The sequence below is a fragment of the Ciconia boyciana genome, chromosome 3 (assembly GCF_034638445.1).
Source record: "Ciconia boyciana chromosome 3, ASM3463844v1, whole genome shotgun sequence".
Taxonomy (NCBI): Eukaryota; Metazoa; Chordata; class Aves; order Ciconiiformes; family Ciconiidae; genus Ciconia; species Ciconia boyciana.
In genome coordinates this window covers 101,873,645-101,899,528 of record NC_132936.1, presented here as the reverse complement: position 1 = coordinate 101,899,528, position 25,884 = coordinate 101,873,645, and the positions used below count along the sequence as shown (strand labels likewise).

The window sequence follows — 25,884 nt, the reverse complement described above, 5'->3', positions numbered from 1 at the left end:
CGGCTCATCAAATGGCTAGCAATGCCAGCAGGAGCTTTTTGTTTCCCCTGGGCACCAAGTCACTACAAAATACAGTCTTGGCACAACCAGTTCTGATTAAGCAAGCCTGTGTCCGTGTATTTTTGAAATTAAAGGCTGTGGCAAGTGCTGACTACTGTTGCTTTTCATAAAAGTGAGATTTTCTTTAATTGCACTTTTCTATTGTGGGCAGCAGTTAGGCCTTACTGTAGTTAGTCTGGGCAAGTCCAAATTAAAAGAGAAGAGAATTAGGTTTCTAGAAATTACTTCTGGTGTAATGCAGTTGAGTGTGTCACTTATATTACGGCTGGAAATAGTGTTCTCGAAGTTCCTGTTCCTGGAGTCATGGAAATCCCATGCTCATTAAAGAAAAAAGGGAGAAATGTCCAGCTTTTGTGGTTGTAGAGAAAAATCTAAAAATGGTGAACATTAAGGGTAAAACCTAGCAAGGCAAAGGAAAAGATTCACAGTGCATTGTCATTTTTAGGGAAATCGCATGGTCTTTGCAGGGGAGTTTTGCCCTCCCGTACCGGAGCAGCAGTTCTGCCGCAGCCGGGCAGAGCCGAGCCGAGCCGGCTGGGGAAGGTGGCCGGAGCCCCCGTTGGGGAAGGTGGCCGGAGCCCCCGTTGGGGAAGGTGGCCGGTCCTACTGTTCCCGACTGAGCAAGCTCTATAAATGAAATGTAACACTTTGGTGGAGGTTCTGGCTTGACATTTATTTTTCTGAAAATCCAGCTAGGGTGCCTACGCTAATGCAGGAGGGCCCGTTGTTTGCACAGACTTACCCTGCTGATGACAGCTTAATAAGCTCCTTTATTTTGTGTTTTTATTCAGTCAGCTTGTCAGCTTTTGTGTAGGGACTGACCTCTGCTTTCGCCCTCCCCCTCGCCCCAGCCTCTCTGAAAGGGGCACCTCTGTCCCCATAATTTGTAGTAAAAGGGAATTATAAAGGGAGGTGAACTGGCCAGCTGTAGGGACATGGGCTCCTACAAAGCAATATAACTTTCGCGGGGGCTGACCCTGTGTGCCCAGCGTGCCTGAAGACCATTGAAGTCAGGGGGAGTCTTGGGTGCGTAAAGATGCAGGACCGAGCCTTTACGACTGAGAAAATCCAAACAGTGAGGGGAGGATTCGGTAAACAGGGCTACTCGAAATGAATTATGGCAGATGATGTGAGAACAGGTCAACATTTCATATCTGGCATACGTTTTTCCAAACAGACAGAAAGGCATCCCAGTATTGTGACTGTTTGCTATCAGATTCTACACAAAAATATATTGGGGTGGCATTTAAATGCAGTGACTCGAGATAGCAAAAAGATGTGGGATTGTATTTCTTTCCATTCATTTAATTGGAACCATGCTGAAAAGGCATATGAAAACCATCACTCTTGAATATATCTAAAGTGTAGCTTTGCGACGCTGAGAATGATGTCCAACCTAATAGAATTTCAGATAGAGGAGATACTTTGGCTCATCTTTTGCTTCCAACTATATTCAGTTTCCCTGTGTGGTTATTTTTCTTGTTATTGGATGCATCCAGCTATCTGTTTCTTACTTCACCGTCTGGGAATACAAACCATTTTGTCTCATTTCAGACCTTAAAGTGGATTGGACAAAAACAAAAGGAAGGGAAAAAAAAGTATTCTGGGTAGTACCTCTGTACTTGTTTCTGTGTCTTAATAAGTCAGCTTCTTAAACGAAAGGCCTAAGAATTACTGTCTTGGAATATTTTGCATCTATATATACTCAGTATTTTGTAACATCTGTATGCTGGGTGGTGGTTCATCAGGAGGGGATGAATGTGACCATTTTAGATGCTTAACTGGCTGTTGGGACTTGCCCAGTTTGCAATCATGGTAATTGCACATACAAATATGGCCATGTAATTACACATGCATTTTTGCATTTAGTTTCAGAAGTTTGTTTAGAAAAGTATAAATGCGGCCCAATAAATCCTTTATATCTCAGACTGCTGTGCTTTTATAACTCTGTATAATTATGTAATAACACTGCATCTGGAGAGGTTTCACTTAAGTAAAAGCAATAAAGAGCTCAGGTTAGATTATATATTTCTTGAGTTAGACCTACGCTAACTTGCTCAGTACTGTGTTTTTCAGCTTGTAAGATTGATTAAGTTCAGCAGTACTCGTGCAAGAAAATTTTCTTGTGGGAGTAAAGAGCAATTTAATATGAAACCAAAACTGGATCAGGCCATTTAAGCTTCCACAATGACTGAAGTGATTAAATGGGTATTAATACAGTAAAATATACACGGAATACCCAGATGCTTGGGCAGTGAAGACTTTTGCTGAGGTACAAATTGGATACTGAAATGCAAGAATTACTTACAAGCAAAGTTCCAGCTCTCTGAGAACAAGTCTAGATAATTATTGTTACTATTGGCATTCATGGATTGAGATAAAATAGACACAAATAGATACTGTAATTCATTTCCACTTATGTGTTTATATGCACATAAATAGATAAGACTAATTTCTCAATATTTTGTGTGTACGGATATGTATGTATTATGTTTTTATAATCAAATGAATGTATAATTGTTGTTTGTCTTCCATATTTCTATTCCTGGAATGGTTTTCACAAAGATTGAGAATGTCTAATGAAGACTGATATCTTTTTTGTATTCAGTGTTACTGTGAACCAACAGTTATTGCGATTGCTGTCATTTCCCAGTCTGGATTGCTTGCTAATTCCCCTTATGGCTTTTTCCCCAATGGAGAGTATTACTGTGCTAAAGACAAGCACTGAACTCTGCAGATGATACAGAAACAGACGTTAGATTTTGACACTCAGAAGTGAGGGTTTTCAAACCTGCCGAGCTTCATCCTGCCTTCTTAGTGTGCCCCCACACAAGAGAGACGTGAAATACCTACTCAGAACTGCAGAATCCAGCTTGTCTCTGAGAAAAGATATATGTTGTATTAAATATTTTCATTTAATTTCATTTTTTGTTAGCTCAGAAGGCTTAAACAGAATTGTGCTGATGTGATCCCCTAAGATAGTTTCCAGCACACGAAGATTTAACTCCTGTCAATAAGCTGCAGAAAAATGGTGTCGCAGATGATAAGGAACAAACCCAAGTCTGGTCTGAATGGCTCTAGATTAAGAAATGATTGCTGTTGCAGTCTTTGTCTTGGTTGGGGCAGTAAAGAGAAAGGTCCCTTTTCCTCTTTCAAATGTTTGTATCGGCATCTATCACAAATTCTCTCTTGTACACGGATGCCAAAATCTTTTCAGCATATTTTAAAACAAAATCTTCTAGCTCTTTTTCTGTTTAGGTTAATGTCTGTGTTTAAGCAGCTGTTTTGAAATACAGCACCATTTTTACACCAAAAAGAAAAATTGTTTACTTCTTTTAAATTTTTTTGGCACCCTTTTTTCCTTTAAATGTAGACAGCTACAGCCATAGCTAGCAGAACGGTTCATAACAAATCCCGTATTTGCTGACTTTAGCCTGGTCTTTGCTTTTCTGTCTGGGAGGGTCCCAAGCCGTAAGAATGTGCTTGATACTCGAATCTGCTCGCAGCAGTTGTGTTCAGCCTCACCCCGCTCCCTCCGGCGATGGCACTCGCTAGTCGGGCTCTCCGCTTTCCTGGTGAATTAGTCTCGGTCCTCGTTCTGGTCTGTATGAGCCTGGCTGCTTCTGCAGGGCCATATCCGAGTCCCCTCAGCTCGGAGGAGACCCACATCACCTTCCCTGAGCTTTTGAAAAGTAAAAGAGGTTTGAAAAGTCAAATTCCTCAGGACAAGGCAGGAGAGGAATAGCAGCAGGGCATTTTTTAATGCTGCATTTTCACACAGACCCTTTTCTGTATGGTTTATTTGACTGGGAGCAGAGATTACATTTAATTTTATTTCATGTGCATGCTATTCTGGCTGGAAAGTTGCAGTCAGATCCTTATCAGGCTCATTTAACTGCCTCTCTGCCAGGGCTTGGCAGGGAGTTTGTAAAAGCCTGTCCCCCAGCCCTGTCAGACGTTGTCCCACTCCATATAAAGCAAGACATCTCTTCTCCACAGTCTTTAAATATTCTTGTGCAATTATTTGTGCAAGTGAAAATTAATCATTCAAATGGCGTTGGAAAGCAAGTACAAGAAGGAGCTGGAACGTGGCCTAAATTGCCATTTAAATGCTTTTAAATTGAAGAAGCTACTGGCAGATAATATTTTGGAGTATTTGCCATTCTTTAACGATACTGCACACAAAAGGCCATCAAGTATAGCAAGAGGCAATTTCTGACTGGGAAAGGATAAGTTTTGGCATTTCAGTTGTGTTTCAAGCTACTGTGTCATTGAAATACACATTGCCATTCAATGCACAAACAGTAATCCTAAGGGAAAGGTCATTAAAAGCTATTTTGCGATGTCTTTTAAGCAGAAAATAGTCTTATTTGGCCAAGTATTGCATAGGCTAAACTACTTTTCCTCAGATAGAATTCTGTTTCTGCATTCATGCATTCATGGATGTTTTAATTTTTTTTTTTCCTCTTAAGCATTCATTGAGATAAGATCCTGTACAGAGGGGTATGCAGGAGGCACTTCCCTGGCCCTGTGCTGTATGCTGCCCACAAGAGAGTCTGCTAGCTAATTTGGAGTTTCAGGGGAGCGTCACTCAGATGAGAGGATACAAAAGCTATTGGGGGGGACTTCAAGGCAATACAATGTGTAGAGCTCAGAGCCTTGTGAGAGATGCTCGCTTTGCACCTCATCCACGGAGAAACGTAAAAGCCTGCCAAGATATGTTAGACTGATATTGCCTGGTTGTGATTTTTTTCAGCTCTATGGCTATTGTTACCAAGATAGCAATGACATCCCAGACACGCTGACGACCATCACTGAACTAGGCTCGCCTTTAGAGATGATTCAGCTTCTACAGACTTCCTGGGAAGACAGATTTCGAGTGAGTAACAACTGTTTTAAAAGGACTTTTAAGAGAGCGATGAATATAAAATAACATCGAGCATGAAGCAGGGGTTATGTACTATGCAGTGCAATTCACGTTTATTAAATGTTTGCTTTGCTTATGGTTACATCTTGGATTAGAAACAACATTTAGCACTCCCTTTCTGCAGTGTTTAAGATATTGTGCTATTTTGTCTATCGATGTTATCTAATTGTAGCTGGCTATATGCTTTTTACTTGGTATCTTCAAACATTTCTTACTTGTTAAAGCTTGAGGCCCAGGATTTTTGGCGTTGAGCATTGTGCTCTGCAACTGGGATTTAAACAATAGAAGGATGTTACATTTCTCTCCTGATCCTTATCATAGGTTGGCTTTATAATTGTTTTCCACTGCTTCCTGCTCTGTTGGTCTTTTACTGGGGGAAGAGTGAAATAAATGTACACAGATCTCAAACCCGGGTTGTCTACCGCGTTGGCAATTTACCAGGAGCACGAAGGTCCCACTTAATTTGTCCAAAATGAAGCCAGACTGCAGCAATGCTTTGATCAAGACAGCGCTGTCTCGCTCAGTGTATATTGGGATGTGTCGTCGGCTGAGGTTAACTCCCTAAGACGTTGCAAGGCAGCAGCACTCTTCATCTACAACACTTTGGATTCCATGGCTACCTCTGTACCAGAAAACTAAAAGTGCACCTGACTGATCTCGGAGACGAACCAGCAAGGTGCAGCCCACGTCTGTGCTGTTGCATTCTTGGCCTCTCTGAAGGCTGGGTGGCTGCACACAGGGTGCCCGTGGGAGATGGTCCCTGGGCTGTGCTGCCTTCTGCATCGCCTCTGGGGACCGTGCAGGAGAGCAGCCCTGGTCCTGGTCAGACCGGGGCCGGAGACCGTGCTAGCAAGCGTGCGTGTGGGATTAAGTTTCTGTGCCCAGGAACGTTCCCTGGCAGAGTTTATTTTACTAATATAGATGGAGCAAGTGTGTTCCCTGCACTAAGCTTTGCTGCTTTCTCCTGAAAGAAGTATGGTCTTAGTAAGTGGTAGAGGTACTCCTCACGGCTCCTGAAACACAGGACCTGTCTTCGGCTCATCTGATCCAGGGAATGCAAATAATGGACTGTGACGGCAACTACGTACAAAGTAAATGACCAAGAGAGATGTTAGATTGCGGGTAATAAACAGGGAAGTTTCCTTCCAGCATGGATATTTCTGAGTGAGCAGCTGCAAAGGGAGATGAAGGAGAGCTAGGTGAAGGTGCTGAGCTGATTCACAGAAGTGGAATTACAGATGAGATGTTCCTGTGACCACTGTAATGACGTCTTAGGTAATGTCATGCTCATTAGTTTGTCTAGGATGCTACTAACACAGAGAAGGAGGAAACAAAACCATATCTTCCCGATACGTGAGACTTAGTTGTGGTCCAGTCCCGAAAACGGCTGCATAAATACTGGACCTTATTCCTACAAATAATTTCCTTGTGTGGAAGGACTCGGCAGTAACCTTGCTCCCCAGGTCAGCACCTCTGCGCTCAGCAGAGGCGTGTGATGCTGAGCAAAGCCTTCATCTGTGTGCTTAAAGCTGGTCGGGCGTTTGCAGTCCCAGCAAACCCGGGCGTTTGCAGTCCCAGCCTGGCAGCAGGCACACAGGGCAGCAGCCCCTCGGGGCTCAGCCCGGTCACAGAGGCTGCCAGTGCAGGGGCAGGGGCTTTTTGGCGTTTGAGAAAAGGCAATCATTTCAGAATTATTGGGAAATAGTTTTGAGAAACAGTTCTGAGAAAAGGCAAAATTTGTGGTTTTATTCAAGCTGAATTCTGGGTTGATTGGCAATTGAAGATACGTGTATTATAGGTTCATTTGGGCACTATATACAACATACTGCCGGATGGCACATACATGAATCCTGTGTCCTTCCAGAGCGAGGAAAGGGTGGTCAGGTCTGGTGTCCCATGACCAGGCCTGTGTTCATCTACACCTACAGGCATCTCCTTGTGAACTGTGGTATCCTGTAAGTAGGATAAAAATGTTCTAGTCTGGTCAAGCAGGAGAATGATTATAGAAGTGTGAGACAGTCCTAATGTCCCACAGGTGAAGGGTCTGTGAGGGTTAACTTCAGACATGCTCAGCTTTCTTACGAAGGACGCAGTTAGGTGCTCTCCTGAGTATACCGTTTATGCTTAACAGAAAACAAAAGTTATATATATAAACAATAAAAAGCTTGCTAGACTGAATAAGACCTGTTATTAATTTAATACATAGAATAAAAATTCCAGTGTTTAACTGTGTTCATATTAATGCTACGCTTGCATTTGTATGTTACATAGTGGACTCTAAAGGAATGCATGAATTGAAAACAGGACTTTGGTAAGGGGGCCGAGTTCAATGTTCATTGAGTTTGCTGTCTAGTGGTAGTTACTCGGGTTTCTAATGTGCAATTGAAGAGTGCAGCATCAGCACAGAGCTCCCACCCCAGCCTCCAAGTGGCACGTGAGGGTCCACCAAGGTAGACCCAGCAAGGTAGACAGATATATATGCTGACCCTGAGGCACAGCGAAGAGTTATGGAGGAGCCGTGGAACTCCTCTTTCTGGGAATTTGCTTCCTTCTTTCCTGGAAAAAGGCAAACATAAGAGGAATCAGTGGAAAAAATTATAAAAGCAGTCAAAAGGCAGGATCGGTATGGAGGCAATACAGACACCGTCTGCAGCTGGAGCTCCAGGCGCGGGCGCAGGGCGGTCCGGCCAAAACTTCCAGACCTGGAGTTTGTAAAAGAGCAGAATCAGGCGGCGTGGTCAAGGCCTGTGCGTAATGTGTTATTAAAAGTTAATGCTTTTATTTCTATTAAAAGTAAGAATAGCAACAATGAGCCCTGCTTCAAGAGTAGTGTGGGAAAGCACTGGTAAAGAAGCTTATTTTTGTTTCAAGTCTCTAAGGCTTTTACAATCAACTATGTTAATCCTCTGAAAAAGACCTTAGTTGCAATGTTCAGTTTTGAGGATAAGTTATGCTTATATTAAGTCATATACTTATGAATATATCTTCAGCTAAAGTGGTTTCATTTTTATACTTTGTACTGAGAAAATGACGCAAGGTACCCACGTTTTTGCATTTCAGATATGTCTCAGCTTAGTTCGGCTTCTGCATTATTTGGCTCATTCTCCTCTTGGCTCCGTGACATTACTGGATTTTCGTCCTCGGCAGTTTGTGATCGTGGATGGGGAACTGAAGGTGACGGACCTCGATGATGCTAGCATTGAGGAGAGCTCTTGCACCAGTAACAGCGACTGCTTTATGGAATTCCCTGCGAGGAACTTCACCCTGCCCTGTTCAGTTGAGGGACGGTGTCAGAGTATGAATGAAAAGAGGAATCTCTACAATGCCTACAGGTACATGATCGGATAAGGTAAAAGAGAATTAAGAGTGGACCAAAAGTCTCCAGCATCCTCTATAGTTACTCACATCAACAAGTACGTATTGTCTCAGAACCATTACCCGAGACTAAGCGAAGCCATGAATAATTGTTTCGTTTGTGAAAATACGTAGCACTTAAAACTTTGGAAATGTTTTGCATACTTTGAGTGTGATTCACCACTTTTAGTCTAATTTTATGTTGGTTTCATTCCACTGAATTCCTCACACAGGTAGAGATTTTCATAGGAGTGAAACAGAGGTGCCTGTGGAGATGGGGGGCCATTAGCTCCATGGTGAGATGATTCAGGCAGCTCTTCTTGGGTGTGAGTTAAGAAGGGTCATCTCATGTTCTCCACCACTGGCTGAGCAAAGGGCTGGCTTCAGAGGCAGAGTCAGAGCTCAGCTGTCATCCCGCGCTCTGCCTCACCGGAGCCTGCCTTGGCAGGGTGATCACAGTCCCCGGTGCAGCCACGGGGCCACCGAGACCCTCGTTGCTGATGATCTGGGGCGTAATCCCAAACCTTTGAAAGCAAGGGGTGCTCCCTTGTGCCCCCCTCCCCTCTGCCCGCAGCCCCTGGTCTCTGTGGGCAGGTGCTGGGGGACTCGCTCCTGCTGCTGCTCCTGCTCCACGGCAGCGCCGTGCCGGCGACGTGGGACGCGGAGGTGACGGGTCACGCCAGACCAGTCGGCCATGCTGAAGAAAAGCGTTCAGCTGACGTGTCCGTCTTCCGAATTCAATTTTAAGGGCTGCTCCAAATTTACAGCGGAGTCCTTCTGGGCGATGGCTTTGTGTTTGGGGTCTCGGCTCTCCCCCGTCAGCCGTTGCCCCCCCGGGAGGGCTGGGCCGGGATGCTGGGAGAGCTGTCGCTGCTTTTTGGGGAGCCGGTAGACGACGCTCGGTGCCACGCTCCTCCTGCCGCCGCTCTCCGGCTGGCGGGGCAGGCGGCCGCCTTGTCTTATCCAGATAGGAGGATGGAGGATCTCAAAGCAATGCCATAGTGGTGTCCTCATTTCTTAGACTTCCCTTTCAAGTATCGTGCCATTCACTGCCTGCCAGACCACAGCGAGGAGAGTCTTCTGCTTTGGTCCCAGGGCGCTCGCCAGCATGTGTGTTGCATTAGCTGACCACACTGAAATGGGCTGCACCACATGACAGCCATCTGCAGTTGTGCAGCGCAGATTTTAGTGTGTCCTGCAAAATTTTCCGTTTCCGTTTGCTTTGCTTAAGGATCCTGCTTAGCTTGCTAGCTTTTGGTTAAGACCGTTTTACTGGTCTGGCTAAGAAACCTTTAATAGGCACCCATCCATCTTGGTCGTAAGTGGGGATATGTCTGCGGAGTGGTGGGTTTGCGGCAGGTTACTGGTCTCGCTAAAGGAAGCGGTCTTCTTCTATTACAGTTCTTAATATTGCCCTTGAACCGCGCACCAGTGTGTAACGCACGCACAGTGCGCCAGTGTTTTCAGCCCCTGCCTTTGCTTAATTCGATAGAGACAGTGGGTTTTTGTTCAACAGCAGATTCATGCTATAGTAGGCTGCGACCACCCATGCTAGGGCATTAGCAACAAACTGTGCGCTTCTCTTGGAAGGCTAAATCTTCAGTTCATTCGGTATAGGCTACTAAATTTCATATTTTCATGGATGCGCTCTGTTGCTGTAGGGGTAGAGGTTGCCCTCGGGAAAGGGTTGCTGGTGCTGTTAGGTAGAAGTCAAAAGCAGCGATATGTCAAACAGTGCATAAACCCCTTGTAATTTTGAAATACAGCAGGCCCTAGCCTTGAAAGCATAACTAGCCTATCTAGCTGGTTTCTTTATGAGGTAAATAATTAAAGGAGAGAAGACATTTTAGAAAAAACTCTACTGTGCAAGAACTGTCCCATCTTGACTTTCAGATGGTTACCTTCTGTCACAAATGTGTCTCTATGGGTTTTCCTCCCAATGTTTGGAGGAACAATTTTCAAAGCACTGGTCGGTTTTAAAAGTAAGGATAATTAATATTTTGAACTATTAACCAATGGCTGAGACTAATTCTCCATCACTGACAATTCTTAAATTAAGATCAGATAGTTCTCAAAAAGAAAAAAGAAAGGAAAAAAAAGGCTGTAGGAAGACCTGTAAAAGGATCTGACAATCTGTGTTATGCAGATCACAAGGGATGCCACTGGCCCTGCAATCGATGAATAACAAATGTTCCTGCAATTAAGTTTTGCAGGCGCCAGTGTCTCTACATGTCAGATTTCACATGTGGGTGTTTGTATTAGAACAAGTCATATATTTCTGGAGCCACGCGAAAACAATAACCTCCTTGACTCGCATCCATCCAGCGTTTAGCAAAGTAAATGACAGCTACTGAATTTTTGCAAAGAACTATTCACAATCAGTCGGACTCTGCTTTATAGGTAATCTCTAAGCAAAAAAAGTGAGGTAAAATTTACCAGACAGATTATTCATTACAAATGTTATGCTGCTCTTTAGATTTCTGTATGTATTTACGTTGGCTGTTTCATACTCATCACTAAGAAAACCTACCTGGGGATAATCCCACTTGGGAAAATCATAGATACTATTTTTGTAAGGGATGAAAAAGGGAGTTAAAATCTCAAGGAAATATTCATTGTGTAAGTGGAATATGTCAGCTCAATAATACCTGTGTCTATGATCAATTTTTGCTATCAGTAACTTAATTTTTTAATTTGTGCTTTTGTGAGATGTCTGCTAGTCTCCCTCCTGAGCGTGAGTCCCTGGAGGTTTCAGTTTGACAATGTGGTCTCTGTATATGAAAAAGCATTTACTTTGCTTTGCAGGTTAGATGTAAAGCAGGGCAGTTTCCCAGTTGTGTTCCTGTTCTGCTCATTACCTAATATTTATGCCTGATAGTTCTGTTTATATTGTCAGATCCTGAACTGTCCACTTTCATCTTAGGTTGCTATGGCCTGACACCAACCTCAAGAGTTTGCAGTGGGTGGTAATATTGGCAGAGTAATAGAAATTTAAAGGAACAATGTGAAAATTAAGTGCACTTCAAGTGATGGTAAAGGTGTATTGTTTTTTCTTTTTGTAATGGAGAATATACATCCATCGATGAATATCTACATGAATGCATCTTGAATTTAGGTAAATGATGAGAACAGAGAAGACATTCTGAATTGCAGTGGCAATTAAAACAATAGAAGGCGGCTTTCTCCTGGCAATTCATTTGAAAGTCTAAGAAAACTGTAGAAAAGAAAATAATAGTCAATTATTTGAAACGAGCAGAAATTTGATTTATGCACTTTCAAGGTTTGAAAAAAAAGCCCAAGACTTCTGCGTTGATGGCATCCTTTTAGTTTGTTAAAGTACAGAGCTTTGCAAATAGTCACAATCCACAGGGCTTCATAGCAAATTTCTGTATTAATGGAACATTTACAGGTAGTTACAAGGCAGCCTTGTATATAACAGCGTGCCCCAGGTATGCCAGACAGCTGCGTGAATAGTCTCAGCTATATATTTATTTGACTATAGAATATGATTATATTTCCTGAATAGGTCAGTGGCTTATAAGCAATAGGAATTTTATTCCTTATGTTGTTCAGTAGTTACCAGACACTTGTGAACTCTTTTTTTAAATTTTTCAATATGGGTTACTTTTCCATTGCAGGTTTTTTTTTACGTACCTTCTTCCGCACAGTGCTCCATCCTCGCTGAGACCATTACTGGATAAGATAGTCAATGCAACAGGTAATCACAATAAGCATGGTAATGCCAAAGTATTTCCTTTTTTAGTGTGACTGTCACATTTGGGATGTGGGAGATGCTGCTTTTATGTTCACTGCAAGAGTTCACTGGGGTGAACTCCATCAGAATGCAATTCCTTGTGGGATCTGGAGGACCCCCTGTCTCTGACAAGGGGAATTTTAATGATAAAACCAGGATATTTCCCCACTGCCAATGGTACCAGTGGTGCTTCTATACCTCAGAAGCCAGAGGCAAGTGACATTACCATAGATCTTTACTAATTACCAAAGTAGTGCCTTTGGGACAAGAGTAGTTGCATGTGCCTGTAAATCTGATTTGAGGGTTTTTGGTGCATTGTTCTAGGGGCTTTATACCTTGTACCGTGTGTATTCAACGGGGAAGTTAATGATGCTGGGCTATAGCTAATTAACAAGCAAAGCCTTTGGAGTTCCCTATATTGGCTAAAGTTTGTCCCTCGTGGGGAGCTCACCGCAGTGTTTTCTGCCCACAGGCCTGGGGTTCCCAGCTGGACGAGCCAGCTCATGAAACCCAATTTGCAGCAACTCATGGACCTCATGTCCACATCACAACGCTGTTGTAGAACAGGGCACCGCTGGGCTCTGATGCTTAGGGCTTTATGTGAATGCAGCCTCATTTTGTCCTGTGCAGGTTGCTTCTCATCTAACTCATTCTTTTTCTGTGCTTTTAAAGGAGAACTTCACTGGGGAATAGATGAGACGGCTGCTCAGCTAGAGAGAGTTTTGAATCTGTATAAGAGTGGAGAGTACCTACAGAACACGACTCGGATGCCGAAAGCTGGTATAGTAGTCTTTCTCGAAACTTAAAATCAGAAAGCCTTCTTTGTCTTTTATTTGAGGTTTGAAAGGGCAAACATGCAGAAAATGGGGCTTGATGGCCCTTGACATCATGCACACAGTAATCTGTTGTCTGCTTTTTGCTTCCTGGGTGCCTTCTGAAGCCCTTCTCGCTAAATGAGGAAGCTGGACATCCAGAGGTGTGAGCAGGCTGTAATGGGGATAAGGAAATCCAACACAGCGTTGCTCTCCATAGCAGATCCACGGAAAAATGTTTTTCATCACATCCACACACTTCTCTGCTGTTGGAATATCAGAACCTCCCCAAACACGAGTCAGGGGGAATCTAACCAAGATGCCATAACCCTCCGTGGATTTCCTGGGACTTACAGGAATTTCTTGCTACATAAGCACTTGTAGATTGGAAGAATAAAATTTTTGCTTGCTTTGCAAGAGAAAAATAATGTGTCCCTCAGCTTCTGCTAGCAATAGAATAAAAAAGACAAAAAAGGACAGGGTGAAAACGAAGCTGCATAATAGTATCTTTTTCATAAAATCTCTGCAGCACCACAGGTATGTAAAATGCTATTCAGGCAGCTATGATATGGAAGGATGCATATTCTTCCCGGAAGGATAGCTTGTGGAATTACACACGTCAAAGAAGATTATGTATGATGGAAATAACTGTTAAGTCTTAACAACTGAAAAAGCTGTTTTGCAAATTATTTTTGTGTACGTACAATATTCATGTCAAACTGTCAACATAATTGACTGCAAGTTGATAGGAAAATTATGGCTTTACTGTAAAAGCTCAGTAAAGAGGGAAAGATGGGCTCTAAATGAAGATGAATGTTGGCACAGGGGGTTTGAAAAGTTCAGTGAAGCATTTGCTCTGTGAAAGAGACACAGGAGCCAAATTCATTCCTGTCGTAGCGCTGTTAACCTCAAAGGGCCATGACACCAAGGATGAATTTGACCCACTTATCAGAATAATTCAGTATTTATTTTGTTGTAAAATTGGCAGGAAAATTGTTGCAGGTGTTCATTTAACTCTCTAATTTTCAGCTTTTCATCACAATCTGTGCTGAGTGAGGCCTGTCAACACAGCAAAATTATTTTCAGCAGTACAATCAATAGTACAAACACGTCCTTTGTTGAAGAAGTGCCAGGGGGGCTGAAGTTTTTCTGTGATGCTGGTTGATTCCAGATTTGACTGCCGTATCAGGACAAGATGAAGTTTTGAATTTTAGACGGCTGTCATGTTTATAAAGGATCTTGGGGATTGAAGCTTAGGACAGTGGTAGTAAATGTAACAGTGCAGGTTTCTACTAATATGGAGCAGAGCTCCATGTATATTTGGCTACTGTAATAATTACGTATTTTTGTGTTAGGTTAATTCCTTAGAGTCCTGGATAATACAGTGCAGAATCCGCTACCTGTGCCCACAGTTAGTGACGCCCTTCTGTGGAAGGAGCCCTTTTTATTTGTAGGACACTGCACTCTACAGCGTGAGCAAAGATGCTTTGTGTAACATGTTTGGCCAGTCCACATTAAAGACCGTGAGTGTAATATTGAATTCCTTGATACGAAAATGTTCTCAACCAATGGCAAGCCTCAGGAATCAGATATCTTAGTGGAAATTACATTTAGATGAGATGTGTTTTCAGACTGAGCTGCCATGCCTTTAAGATGTGCAGGCCTCTTTCTTGTTTGTTCTAAGGCTACTTTGACCAAACAGAAAAGGGGTTGTAATTTATTTCTATTTTAAGGCTTCCTTTCCTTGCCAGAAAAGTATGAAAAAGTTATATCGTGAGGGTGAAAATATGCCTACCTACTCATTCATATCACTTTTATTCTGAACACGTTCCTTCCTCAACCACTATTTGATTGATAATACCGTGCTAGAATTAATTTTTAATATTCTCAGTCCGGAGATTATGGAATTAGAAATTATTAATGAGAAATTATCCAGAGATTATGGAATGATAAATTCTCCTGCGGTACGGTGAAGCTGCAGGATAGGGTGACAGTGGTGCTGGAAAGGACTGGTGTCTGAGTGATCAACCTCTTCCCGCTGGCAGGACGTTCGCAGCTGAGCTGGCGTCCTGACCAGCGAAACCAGGGCCGAAATGCGGAGCAGACTGAATAATTTGTGTAACTCCTGGTGGGTGGTGGAGGAAGAGATGGGTGTGAAAAGGGACAACTGTGATACTTTCCCAAGCTGTCAGCCGAGGTCTTGCTTTGGCCCTATTTGAGGTCTAGGAGGATGCCGTGTTACTCTCTGAAAGCAAAGAAAAAATATTTTTAAGATTCTCGGATTTTTTTAAAACTTTTCTGCCTTGCTCTACAGCATGATGAAAGTTCACGGAGAGTGTTTTCCAACCCAGTGCTAGGTTAAGATAAAACTAGAGATGATAGTTTGGTTCTCAGGCCAGATTGGAGTTAATCAGAGCTTTGCATTCGTACGCCGTTGTGCCAAGATCGGGCGGACACAAGTTTGCATCGATTTTGCTCCAGATGATGGAAGTCTCGCAAGGTGACTGGCTCCCAAGATTTCCACTCTCTCAAGCAGTAGAAATGACAAGAATTAACAATGCCGGTCTAAGGCCTTTCCGGTGTATGATCTATTTTGAAATCCTGAAAGCAGAACTGGAGGAGAATTCAGATCCAAGAATCGGAAGATTTTGGTTTGGTTTGGTTTTTTGGGAAACTAAACCACAGAAGGTTCAGGTAACGGTGCTTCAGAATTTTAGGTCTCAATGCTTTGAATTATCCGTTGTCTTGGATAGAGCATTGTAAATTCGTACTAGGAAAGAAGAGATCATGATCTCGGGCAAGTGATCTAAGGTCGTAACTAAAACATAAACTTTGAGGAAACAGTCTGTTATCTATCTGAACCTATGTTTTTGAAAGGAAGACCTCCTCCTATGAACACCATGAAGTGAGAAAGGTGATATTGATAATCAGTAGGGAAGTGACATGAAGAAAGTTCTTGTCAACCCTAGTGTTCCCATAAATAAAGTTTAACAAGATGACATAGTCGTATTACAGAAGGTCTTGGATATTAAGCTTTCACTGTGCTTCAGTTGTAAAAGATTTTATAGTGCTGTAAATTATATTATGCTCTGGACTTTGCTTTAGTATCTTAGAAACAGAGTAGAGGCACGGGAGACATTCGATAGCTATGTATGTGTTCTGTAATCATAAATCACATTACTGTTAATGTTGATACAGGAACATTACAGTGTTTAAAACAACACCACGAGCAAATACTTTTATATTCCATTGGCTGTTGGTCTCTCTTGCTGGAATCGAGAAGAAAGTGAATTAAAACAGGAACCATGTATTTTTTCTGACATGTGTTATCTAAAAATTATTAAATCGTTCCATTAATTATCCAGATTAAGACGACTATAAAAAAAATCTACTGATGTTCATCAGTAAAGTCCTGCCCCAGTATCAACATTTTTATTACTTCAGTCAAGTGACGCTGATTTGTACCAACTGGGTGTCTGCCCTTGAGCTAAGCCCCAGCCCTTCAGTTAACTCCAAATTTACTCAGAAATGCGTGAAATCAGCTAACACTGGTAAATCCGATAGCTTTGTTATTCATTAAAGCTAATAGATGACCCATTATTAGGCCTGAGGGTGTGCAAGCCCACAGAAAGGCATAATTAGCTGCCACTGTTGGTTGAAAGTACCTTCTCGATGCTAAAAAAGCTGGAAGGCTGGACACGAAGCAAAGACACTGCATGTTTTCCTTTGTCTGAAGACAATTTGGCAGGATTATGCTGTATGTAAACATTTACAGTACAACAGCGTTTTGAAAAAATATTCTGCAGGGTCACTATAGCAACCTGCTTAGGAAATGGTAAATCCACCCAAGAATTATTGAAATCAAGGCGGGGGGAGTGTTTGCGCACATGTGTATGTGCAAGAGAGAGATTTTGCAAGGTTGCTGGAATACTGTTTGAGGCAGTTTGTGTATCCTACGGCAGGCCACAACGCGAAGGCTAAAAGTATGCTGCTGAAGGTGCTTGAAGGCTCAGCCAGGAACATACTGCAGCCCAGTCCTCGCAGCCTGGATTCCTGCTTTTTCTGGCACTTGTGCGTTTGGTGGTTCTTTCCCAGGGACGTCAAGGCTGCTTTGTGGCCAGCTGAGGGGGAAAGGTGCCCGGGGCTGCAAGCACGGGCAGAAAGCCTCCCTCTACGCCCTGCCTTGCGCACAGGGCTTTCGCATCAGCAGCCGGGCAATCCCAGCACGCAGAGGAATGCGGGAGCAGGTTCCTTTGCACCCATATACGGTGGGGCTGTATAGGGACCAGTTGGTTGTTGCTCAGGCGTATCTCCACCGTTGTGCAAACCGTATGCTCTCTTCACTGAGCAACGTGTTCCGCTGTCGCTAAACTTCTCTAGGTCCAATTTGGCAGCGTACAGCAGAATGCTTTCTGCTGATGGGTTAGGTCCTCAGCTCCTTTCAACAACACTAAAGAAGCCACTGAGTGTCTTTTACAAATCCTGTAGGCATCTGTCTTTAAGCTTAAATACCCCGCACACGTGACCCTCGGCACCTTTTGGCTCACCCATCATCAGCATCATTGTTTTTATGAGCGAGTGGGCCAGATGCAGTTTACAAACATCCGTGGCACTAGTTTGGGCTAGTTGCCTTCAGCAAATCGGTGTGCACTGCAGAGGCGTCCGTGGGTGCAGAGCAGCTCCGCAGCCTGGGGAGCGGCCCTGGGACATGGGGCACGAGGCAGGAAAAACGCTCCAGCTGTGTCATGTTAACGGGAATAAAATGTAAGGGAACATGTCGTTCTTCTCCTTATTTATTTGTGTTTCGGTGACAGCTTGCATACCGATTTAAATATGGCTCTACTGTAAGCACAATAGAAGCATATGAAAAGAGGCAAGCCTTACTTCGCTTCCAGCCTGCATGCGGGAAACAGCCAAAGGACGGAAATACTCACCAGAGAAGAAGGGCTATCTCCCGGTCTGACGGCAAACCCGTGTTCTGCCAGGCCTGTCTGTCCTTCCAAACAGTTGGGATTCGTCAGAAATGATTGAAAGCAGAGACGCGCGGGATACGCCTAGCGTGTCATTTTCTCAGACGTACTAAAAAATAGCTTTCCGTAGCGCAACTGTGCATACGGCTTTGCAAGGCTCGTTGTCAGAAGCATGCTTCAATGTGAGGTATTGAAGCATGAGGAAAATTTCAGCATAAAATGAAGTGTACTAAACACATAAGTGTATTATTGTCTGTTTAGGATCTGATTCTGTTCTCCATAAGCTCCCTGGGAGTCGGTGGGGACTGTTTGTAGAGCAAAACACTGCTCAGTGCCACTTTTTGCTGAGATTGGCAAGATCAGGCTCTTTCTGCTTACTTGTAAGCAAAGCAATTAAAAGCAAATCCAGAGTCGACTGCCAGTGTTCCTCTCGAGAGTGGAGGAAAGAGGAGGGAGGAAAAGGAGCAACATGATTTCTCTCTCAAGGATGAACATTACTGCGTCTGTGTCGTTGACCCATGGTGTATTGGCAGGTGATAACTAGAAAAAAGAACTGGGCAAATTTCCAACGAGTAGCTGTAGTTGGTAGTAAAAATGCAATCTGGCTGCTGTGGCTGAAATAAATGGTCATTAGGACTGATTAAAGTCAGATTTAGGGTGATTCAAACAAGCTAAAAGGGGGAAACCACAGGCGGTTTCACATAGTTTATTATATACTTGTGGAGTTATTTATACGATTCAGTCTAGTACAGTGAAAATGAGTATGTTTATAGATTGTAGTCAGCTTTGGGACAACGTAGGTTGTTTTGATGGGATTTTTTGATGGGATTTTTTGATGGGAAAAATTTAGAAGAAGGTTTTAGAGCATTGACTTTCTTTTGTAGCTCTTGCCCTGGTCAGTGATGCTGCAGGTTGCTTTTAAAGATGCCTCTCTTACCTGTCAGGAGAAGATGCTTGCTTGGAAAATCGCTGTGGCTGCTGTGGGGGCTGGCTAGCACTGTGAGAAACTTCTAAGAAGATTTTGGTGTGATTGAAACAGCATACTTTGATGGACCAGAGCAAATTTGTAAAAATATTTTAAAACTATTAAAAATATCACAAAACAAAACTTTTGAGGATTGCCCAGATTCAGCATAGCAAGATAGTATTAAGTTTCAAAATGTTGACGGGGCAGGAAAGGTGTTTCCTAGTAGGATTTATTTGTGTAACTGTGAGCAGCGAATCAGCTCCCATACATTAAGCTGGAGTAAATCTGTCGTAAGGACATCAAGATCAGGCTTACTGCCTTACTTTTATTTGCTTCAATTTTCATAAAATCAGTAGATGGAGAAAAGCATTCTTTTTCCGTTGTGATACGGGCAGGAGCATCTTGCATTTCCCTGATGTGTTGCTTGCCATTACCTTGATAGACTTTATGTACTCTGTGTCAAGCTACGTGTATGTACACAAAAGTGTAAATTTATGGCTGCATTTATAGTATTAGGCAAGTATTTATTGGTTTTAAACACCATTAGTCTGGAAATCGACCAGAACTTTGACCTTTTTATGATGTGATTTACTGCCGTGAGCCTTCAAATTCCATGGACTCCATTTAAGCAAGTTTCAGGTCTTGGCAGGACAAAAACCTGAGCTGGAGCTGTCTTTAAACCAGTGGAGTATTGCTTAATTGAGCAAGTAACTGCACTGTAGTGACCAAGATGATCATTTAAAGGCGTAGGGGAAGCCCAGCTCTCCTGCGGGCTGGGGCTAATGTCATTGCCAGGGCGCATCTTGATGGAGGGGCATCCTTCAGGAGCATCCTTCTAGTTCACGTGAGAGGAGTGCATTTCTTCACAACTTCACAAATAAGGGCTAAGGGGTCAACTCCCTAATTTGTCGTTGTGTAAACAAGAGATTCCAGGGATATTTGCCTTCGCCATGCAAACGGGGAAGCAGCTACCTTGCTCTGCTCAAGATAAAGTGAGTTTTGGAGAGAAATGCGGTTTCCTCAGACTTTCCTCAGGCTTGGTTGGTGTTGCAATGAATTTCTGATCAATTCTGACTGTAATAGTTTAAGAGGAGATCCTGTGTTGGCTTCCCGGAGTGGTGGGGAGAGCCTGGCTGGTTTGGGAGCGTGAGCCAGGGTGCGGGGCCATCGCGTGCCCCGTTCCCTGCTCCTCGTGGCCGCCTTCCCATCGGGATGCTCCCAGGGGAAGGCGCTCCTGGGCAGCCATCCCTGCTGCCTGCCACGCAAGCGGGGAGAGGGGCGGCCTTCCTGCCTTTCCCCCTCGCTGCATGCCAGAATCACAGAATCGTATAGGTTGGAAAAGACCTTTAAGATCATCGAGTCCAACCGTAAACCTAACACTACCAAGACCACCACTATACCATGTCCCTAAGCACCTCATCCAAACGTCTTTTAAATACCTCCAGGGATGGCGACTCAACCACTTCCCTGGGCAGCCTGTTCCAATGCTTGATAACCCTTTCGGTGAAGTAAAATTTTCTAATATCCAGTCTAAACCTCCCCTGGCACAACTTGAGGCCATTTCCTCTCGTCCTATGGCTTGTTACCTGGGAGAAGAGACCAACCCCCACCTTGCTACAACCTCCTTTCAGGTAGTTGTAGAGAGCGATAAGGTCTCCCCTCAGCCTCCTTTTCTCCAGGCAAGCAGTGTAGGCAGGAGGCTCAGTTCCCAAACTGCAGGCATTCAGGGGTCTGTGCCAGTTCCGGGGAGCTGCCAGGAGCTGCCTTTGTGGAGCCTGTGTGACTCTGTGGTTTCACTTAGACTCCAGTGGCTGTATTTTCACCCATCTGGCGCTTGATGATCTCCCACCCAAGGAAAAATTCTCTCCGCATGTGGGTAGCACTGCTGTGTACCTGTTATGCTACCCTATTCCCATGAGTTGTTGCAGATGGTGGTGGCTTCCCTCGTGCAGGAACCAGCGGGGAGTGGCAAGGAGAGTAGGGACAGCCACGGGGCTCGGCTGCGTGGTGAGACCACCCTAAGTACCGGCGTGGAGGTTTCCATCCTCTCTTGCACCCACAAGCCAGGACCTCGCCATCACCATCGCAGTTATTGCTGGCCCAACTCTGTTGATTAATGTGTCCAAGCTGCCCAAATGATTTACCAGGCTCAGTCACCTTGAAAAAGTCAGTGGAAAGGGAGAACTTTATCTCCTACCTCTGACAGAGCCTCAGGTCACGTAAATCACTGCTGCTCTTTTGAAATCTGTTTACATCAGCCGAGAGCCTAACCCCTGACAGCTGTACCGGGAACAGCGTTGAGAAGAAAGTAAGTGCTATAGGAGTATTAAGAGGCATATCTGTGCGCAGAAGAGTTTAAAAATTGAACGATAATTTAAAATAAAGGTCTTCCAGATGGGCTCCTGCCTTGCATGGAGAAAAATACATGATGTGATGTGGGGCTGCTCTGCTTAGTGCCCTGACGGCATGCCAAGAGATGCTGCAGCTCCCTCCCAGCCCCGGCGCGGAGCCCGGCAGGCTCCGAGAGCGCCTGCGGGAAGGGCCGGGGCATGGTCCCTGCCGACACGGAGAATCAGGCAGATGCTTCATCTGCTGCTGCTGCAGCAAGTGCCATCATTCTGTGAATGTCCTCTGTGGCACGGGCTTTGGTGCAGTGCAGTGTTAGGTGGCACTTCGGTAGCCGTGCAGAGAAAAGTTGTGAATAGTCACGTTTTAGATCCAGGCAACATGGCACGCACACTGATACAGAGAGTTGTATATGGCGCTGACAATGGTGAATTGATTTTTTTTGCATCTCATTGGCACACACCATTTTACTGACCTTTACAAATCAATACTCAGCAGTTACCATACAGAGATAAGAGAATATTACTCAGTTACATTCAGTTATTGTTACACTGTACAGTTGATACAGAAATGAAAAAAAAAAAGGGACTTTACCTATCCAGCCAGTAGCAGTTTGATTTATGCTCTGACTTTTCTTCAGAAGAAGTGTATCTATATTTTTGATGGAGAAACGACCATTTATAATGTGAAACTACATTTTGATTTGTTTATTTTTCTTCATGCGCATGAGTCTGCATTTTCTGAACTAATGAAAACTTTTTTTCCTTTGATTTAAGTGGGACATGATCAGCTCTGATCTTGCTTCTTGTTCGTGAGTGTTTCTTATGATACTTTTAATGAGCCAGGCTTAAAAAAAGAGTGCATTTACTGCATTTGTTTCCCACTATTTCAGACTGTGTGGTGTGAACGAGCATTTGTGGATGTGTACTTCTTTTCCCAGTTGAAATACTGGCAGTTTAGAGTAGTAGATGTACTCGCCTCCAACTCGGTGGTGTTTGTACAATGTGCTGCCTGAAATATTAGCAGGCTGAATCTGCAATGTCAGGCAGAAAATGCCTGAACCAAAGTGACTTAAGAATAGGCTGTGAGTCAGGGCTGGCAGCTCTGGTTTCCATAATAGATACAATTAGAAGAAATATAGAATGTTATTTATTTTTTTGAATAGGATGTGGGGGGGAGAGACAGGGGGGAACCGTCAATTTGTGCGTCTGGAGGCTAAATAGAAATGTTTATAAATGATTAGTTGAATTTGCTGATGCATTCATTAGCGAAACCCCCGTCAGCGGCTGGGAAAGTGAGAGGAGCTGTGAACAGAGAACAAGAGGCAGCTCATAAAGGCAAGTGAGACTGAACGGCAGCCAAGGGAGAGGAGTAATCGGCCGGGCAGCGCGGAGGCGCTGGGCGAGGACCACGCCGACAAGCTCCCGCTACTTTTTTTTCTTCCTTCTCTTCGGAGGCCCTTTTGTGCTAATCCGAGCAAGCAAAAAAAGTTTGCTTAATTAAAAGCCTGTCTTTTCTTCCTTCTCTAAAGGGGCCGGAGGAAAATAGCATGCTCTTCTGAGGGAGAGGGAGGGCTGGGAACGCCTGGTCGGGTCTCACCCCGACAATCCCGCTCACTGTTAAGAAGTAGGACAGTGAGTCAGTTCATTCAAGTGGATGCTGTTTATTCAATGGGACATTCTTCCTGTAAAACTCCTAATAAAACCAAAGCCTCGCCTACGCGGTGGGGAAGGGGAAAGGGTTTTGTGCACAGACTGTTTATTTACAGACGCTTTCTGGAAAAAAAGGTGAGAAGAAGAAAGGAGGAAAGGAAAAGGCAAGTAAGGTGCAGAGCTATAAACACGTTTGGGAGTAAACCGAGGCTGGTACAGTCTAGCCTGTCACCTTTTCCGTCATATAGCCCGCTCCGAAGCTGTTATAATAAGCCTTGCCTGTTAAAAACAAGCGGTTTGCTGGAGCTTTCAAAATGATTGCTTTGCTGTGGTTATTTGCAGAGTACAGACGGGTGCCTGAAGCTTTTATTCCTGATGAGAACTACAGATGCTGGCCATCTTACCATCATAAGGGCTGCCTCCTCTCCGTGTTTGACGTCAACGAAGCCATTGAGATCTGTGACAGCTACTCCCAGTGCAAAGCTTTCGTCTTAACTAACCAGACGACTTGGACAGGTAGGTTGTGGATGCTGCTGAGCAGAAACAGCATCCGAGCCACATATTCGGGCAGCAGCTAGAAGTTTCTGGTTTGATTTTTGGTGGGGCTTCTCTTTGCCCGCTGTCGGCAGAGCAGGAACCTGTGGGCAGGCTCAAAGGAGCTGGCACCAGAGGGCCACAGCACAGGGACCCTTGGTCTCCAAACTGTGCGGTCTGAAATTTTATTTTAAAACACAGCAGCAGAAACAACAACAAAAGCCTGTGACCTGTTTCCGCAGTTAAATGTGCAGGACATGGTCCGACATCTGGATTTAAATAAATCTTTCCAATCCATATGGTGGTTGCGGTTTGACAAAAAACCAAACAGGTTCTCCCATGCATCTAGCTGGGACTTCCCAGCTGGTGTCAGAGATGCCCTGCCGCTGGTGGGAACACTGTGCTTCTAGCAGTAGGGCTGTGGCTAAAGGACAGCGAGGAGGGAGGCTTTAAAACCAGGTAGAAGTAGAACTTCCAGGGGAAAATCCCATTTGCTACCACAACTCATTTTCTTGTCTAACAGAATAGACTCATTGAAAAGAGAAATACATTTTCCAAAAGGTCTGTGGGCCTGGCAGTCCCCACGTGGTTCCCCTGAAGGCAGGCAGTCGGTGCCGATCGACATCAAGTGGAGAATTGGCCCCGGCTCACCCCTTCTGCACCACTTGTGCCTATTTCAGGCAACTCCAGAGCAATCTGAGAAACAAAAATGTTACAAGTCTCTGCTAAAAATCTCCGATAGCTGCAGCTCCGGAGTGGCCGAGGGGTTCAAAGAGACAAATGCCACAGCTGGCTCCCAACCCTGCACCCCTTCCCTGCATGCAAGGGGAGCTGCGTGCCCGCCGTGCCAGCTCAGCTGGCAGTGTTCCCCTGGGCAAACTGCAACCCTTGAAGGGTAAAGAAAAAAGACATGTTTCTGTGTATAAGGTGCAATGGACCAAATCCGTGTTCTTTCGTAATCTTCCCCTGAGATAACCCCCCCCTGAAGTCAGGGTGAGTTTTTCTTCTGTGTGTTGTCTCCACACATACAGGGCTATTTCCCTGCCTGTCATTGCCATTTTCTGCTAGGGCCAGGTCGGCTGCCCTGCTCCTGTCTTGGAGGGGAAGGGTGGCTGATGCTAGCCACACCTTGGGAAAGCTGATTGAAGTCCCTGCTCTGCCACAGACTTCAGTGTGGCAAGTTATTTAGGCTCTGAGGCGCAGCTTTCTGTCTGTACATCTGCAGTCACAACATGTCTTAACCTTAAAGTCAAAATCTACCCTGTGTGCGGTTGGGTGCTTTAGTTGTGCTTAGCTGAGCAGCATAAATGCACACCAAAGCCAGGCTTATATACATGCCTAGCAGGTCCCCAGCTCTGAAAGCATCACAAACTAGGAGAAACTTTAGACAGCTCATACGTTTCAGAGTGTTTTAGGCAGTATACTGCTACGGCTTTCTGCATTTCTTGTGCTTCTGAGAGGTTTGAACAGAGACTTCCATGGAACCTAGAAAAAACTAATTTATATTAAGCTTGCCTGTGGCTAAGTGGTGACTACTAGGTCACCGTGTCAGACTATTTATAGTCCGACTATTGAAGTTAATTAATCTACTAAAAAAGTAATTATTATGGCACAGAGAAATTCAGAGGAAGTTTAGAGCGGCTCCTGTCTCAGATGATAATAGTAAAAGCAAATGAGACATATTAGCAATATTTCTAGTTGTATTTGTCATTCCCTTTACCTTGTTGCTCCTGATGCACAAGCACCCGAGTCCCTGAAATCTGCAGCATGGCAATTGGCTCAGTAGTTGAGGCATCCCGTTTGCTGTGTGATACTTTTTAAGAAAATAGTGTTATGGGAGCCCCCTAGAGAGGCAGGCTGGGAGTAAAGAGCATTTGATTTTCTGAAGTGCAGAGAGAGGGAAGGCAGAGGTTGAATAGCTGTGGAAAATCTCTCTGTGGCCCCTGCTCCGAGGAAGGGCAGTGACAGCGCGGGTCCGTGGGACGGCAGGTACTCATCGAGAGGCAGGGATGTGAGTCAGATGCCAGGTCTGTAAGCGCGGGGAGATAGAAGAACTGTGCTGCGGCTCCCACAAACACCGCCGAGTGAAACCTCACCAAATTCAGCCCCCGCTGCCCTGGGATGTCTGTGTGGCAGGTGCCTTACACTGCCCAGGCTGTTAGCACGGGCTGGTGCTTTTTGTACGAGGAGTAGAAACCTTGTTCCAGCTTGTTTACAACCCAGCGCTATGACGTGATGAGCAAGAGCTATTTCAGAGAAAGTCCTGTTTAACGTACATTGCACTGTGATCAGTTTTGCAAAGATTCAAGCACGCAAAGGTGATTCTGCTCCTGTACAATCAAATGAATGCCCTGAACCCAAGCCTGTTTTTATCAGTGGGAGAGTCTTTAAATACGTTATTTTAAAGGCCATGTGAAATTTGTGTTAAAATCTTCAGACTTCTTCTTCATTTACTGTGTTAGCTGTGTGCAGCCGTATCTTGACCATAATTAGATAAGAGTAAACCTA

At 44.3% G+C, this 25,884-nt stretch overlaps 1 protein-coding gene across 6 annotated transcripts in view; it reads left to right on the top strand.

Moving 5' to 3' along the window:
• PKDCC (protein kinase domain containing, cytoplasmic) overlaps nt 1-25,884 on the top strand; it is a 37,941-nt gene that overhangs the window by 10,603 nt on the left and 1,454 nt on the right. The window contains exons 2-6 of one of the 6 annotated variants that reach the window (XM_072856818.1): nt 4,817-4,939; nt 8,048-8,319; nt 11,980-12,059; nt 12,768-12,875; nt 23,185-23,358. In XM_072856818.1, coding sequence (XP_072712919.1) covers nt 4,817-4,939; nt 8,048-8,319; nt 11,980-12,059; nt 12,768-12,875; nt 23,185-23,358 — 757 coding nt within the window. The other 5 variants (XM_072856819.1, XM_072856822.1, XM_072856816.1 and 2 more) reach the window with 5 other exon arrangements.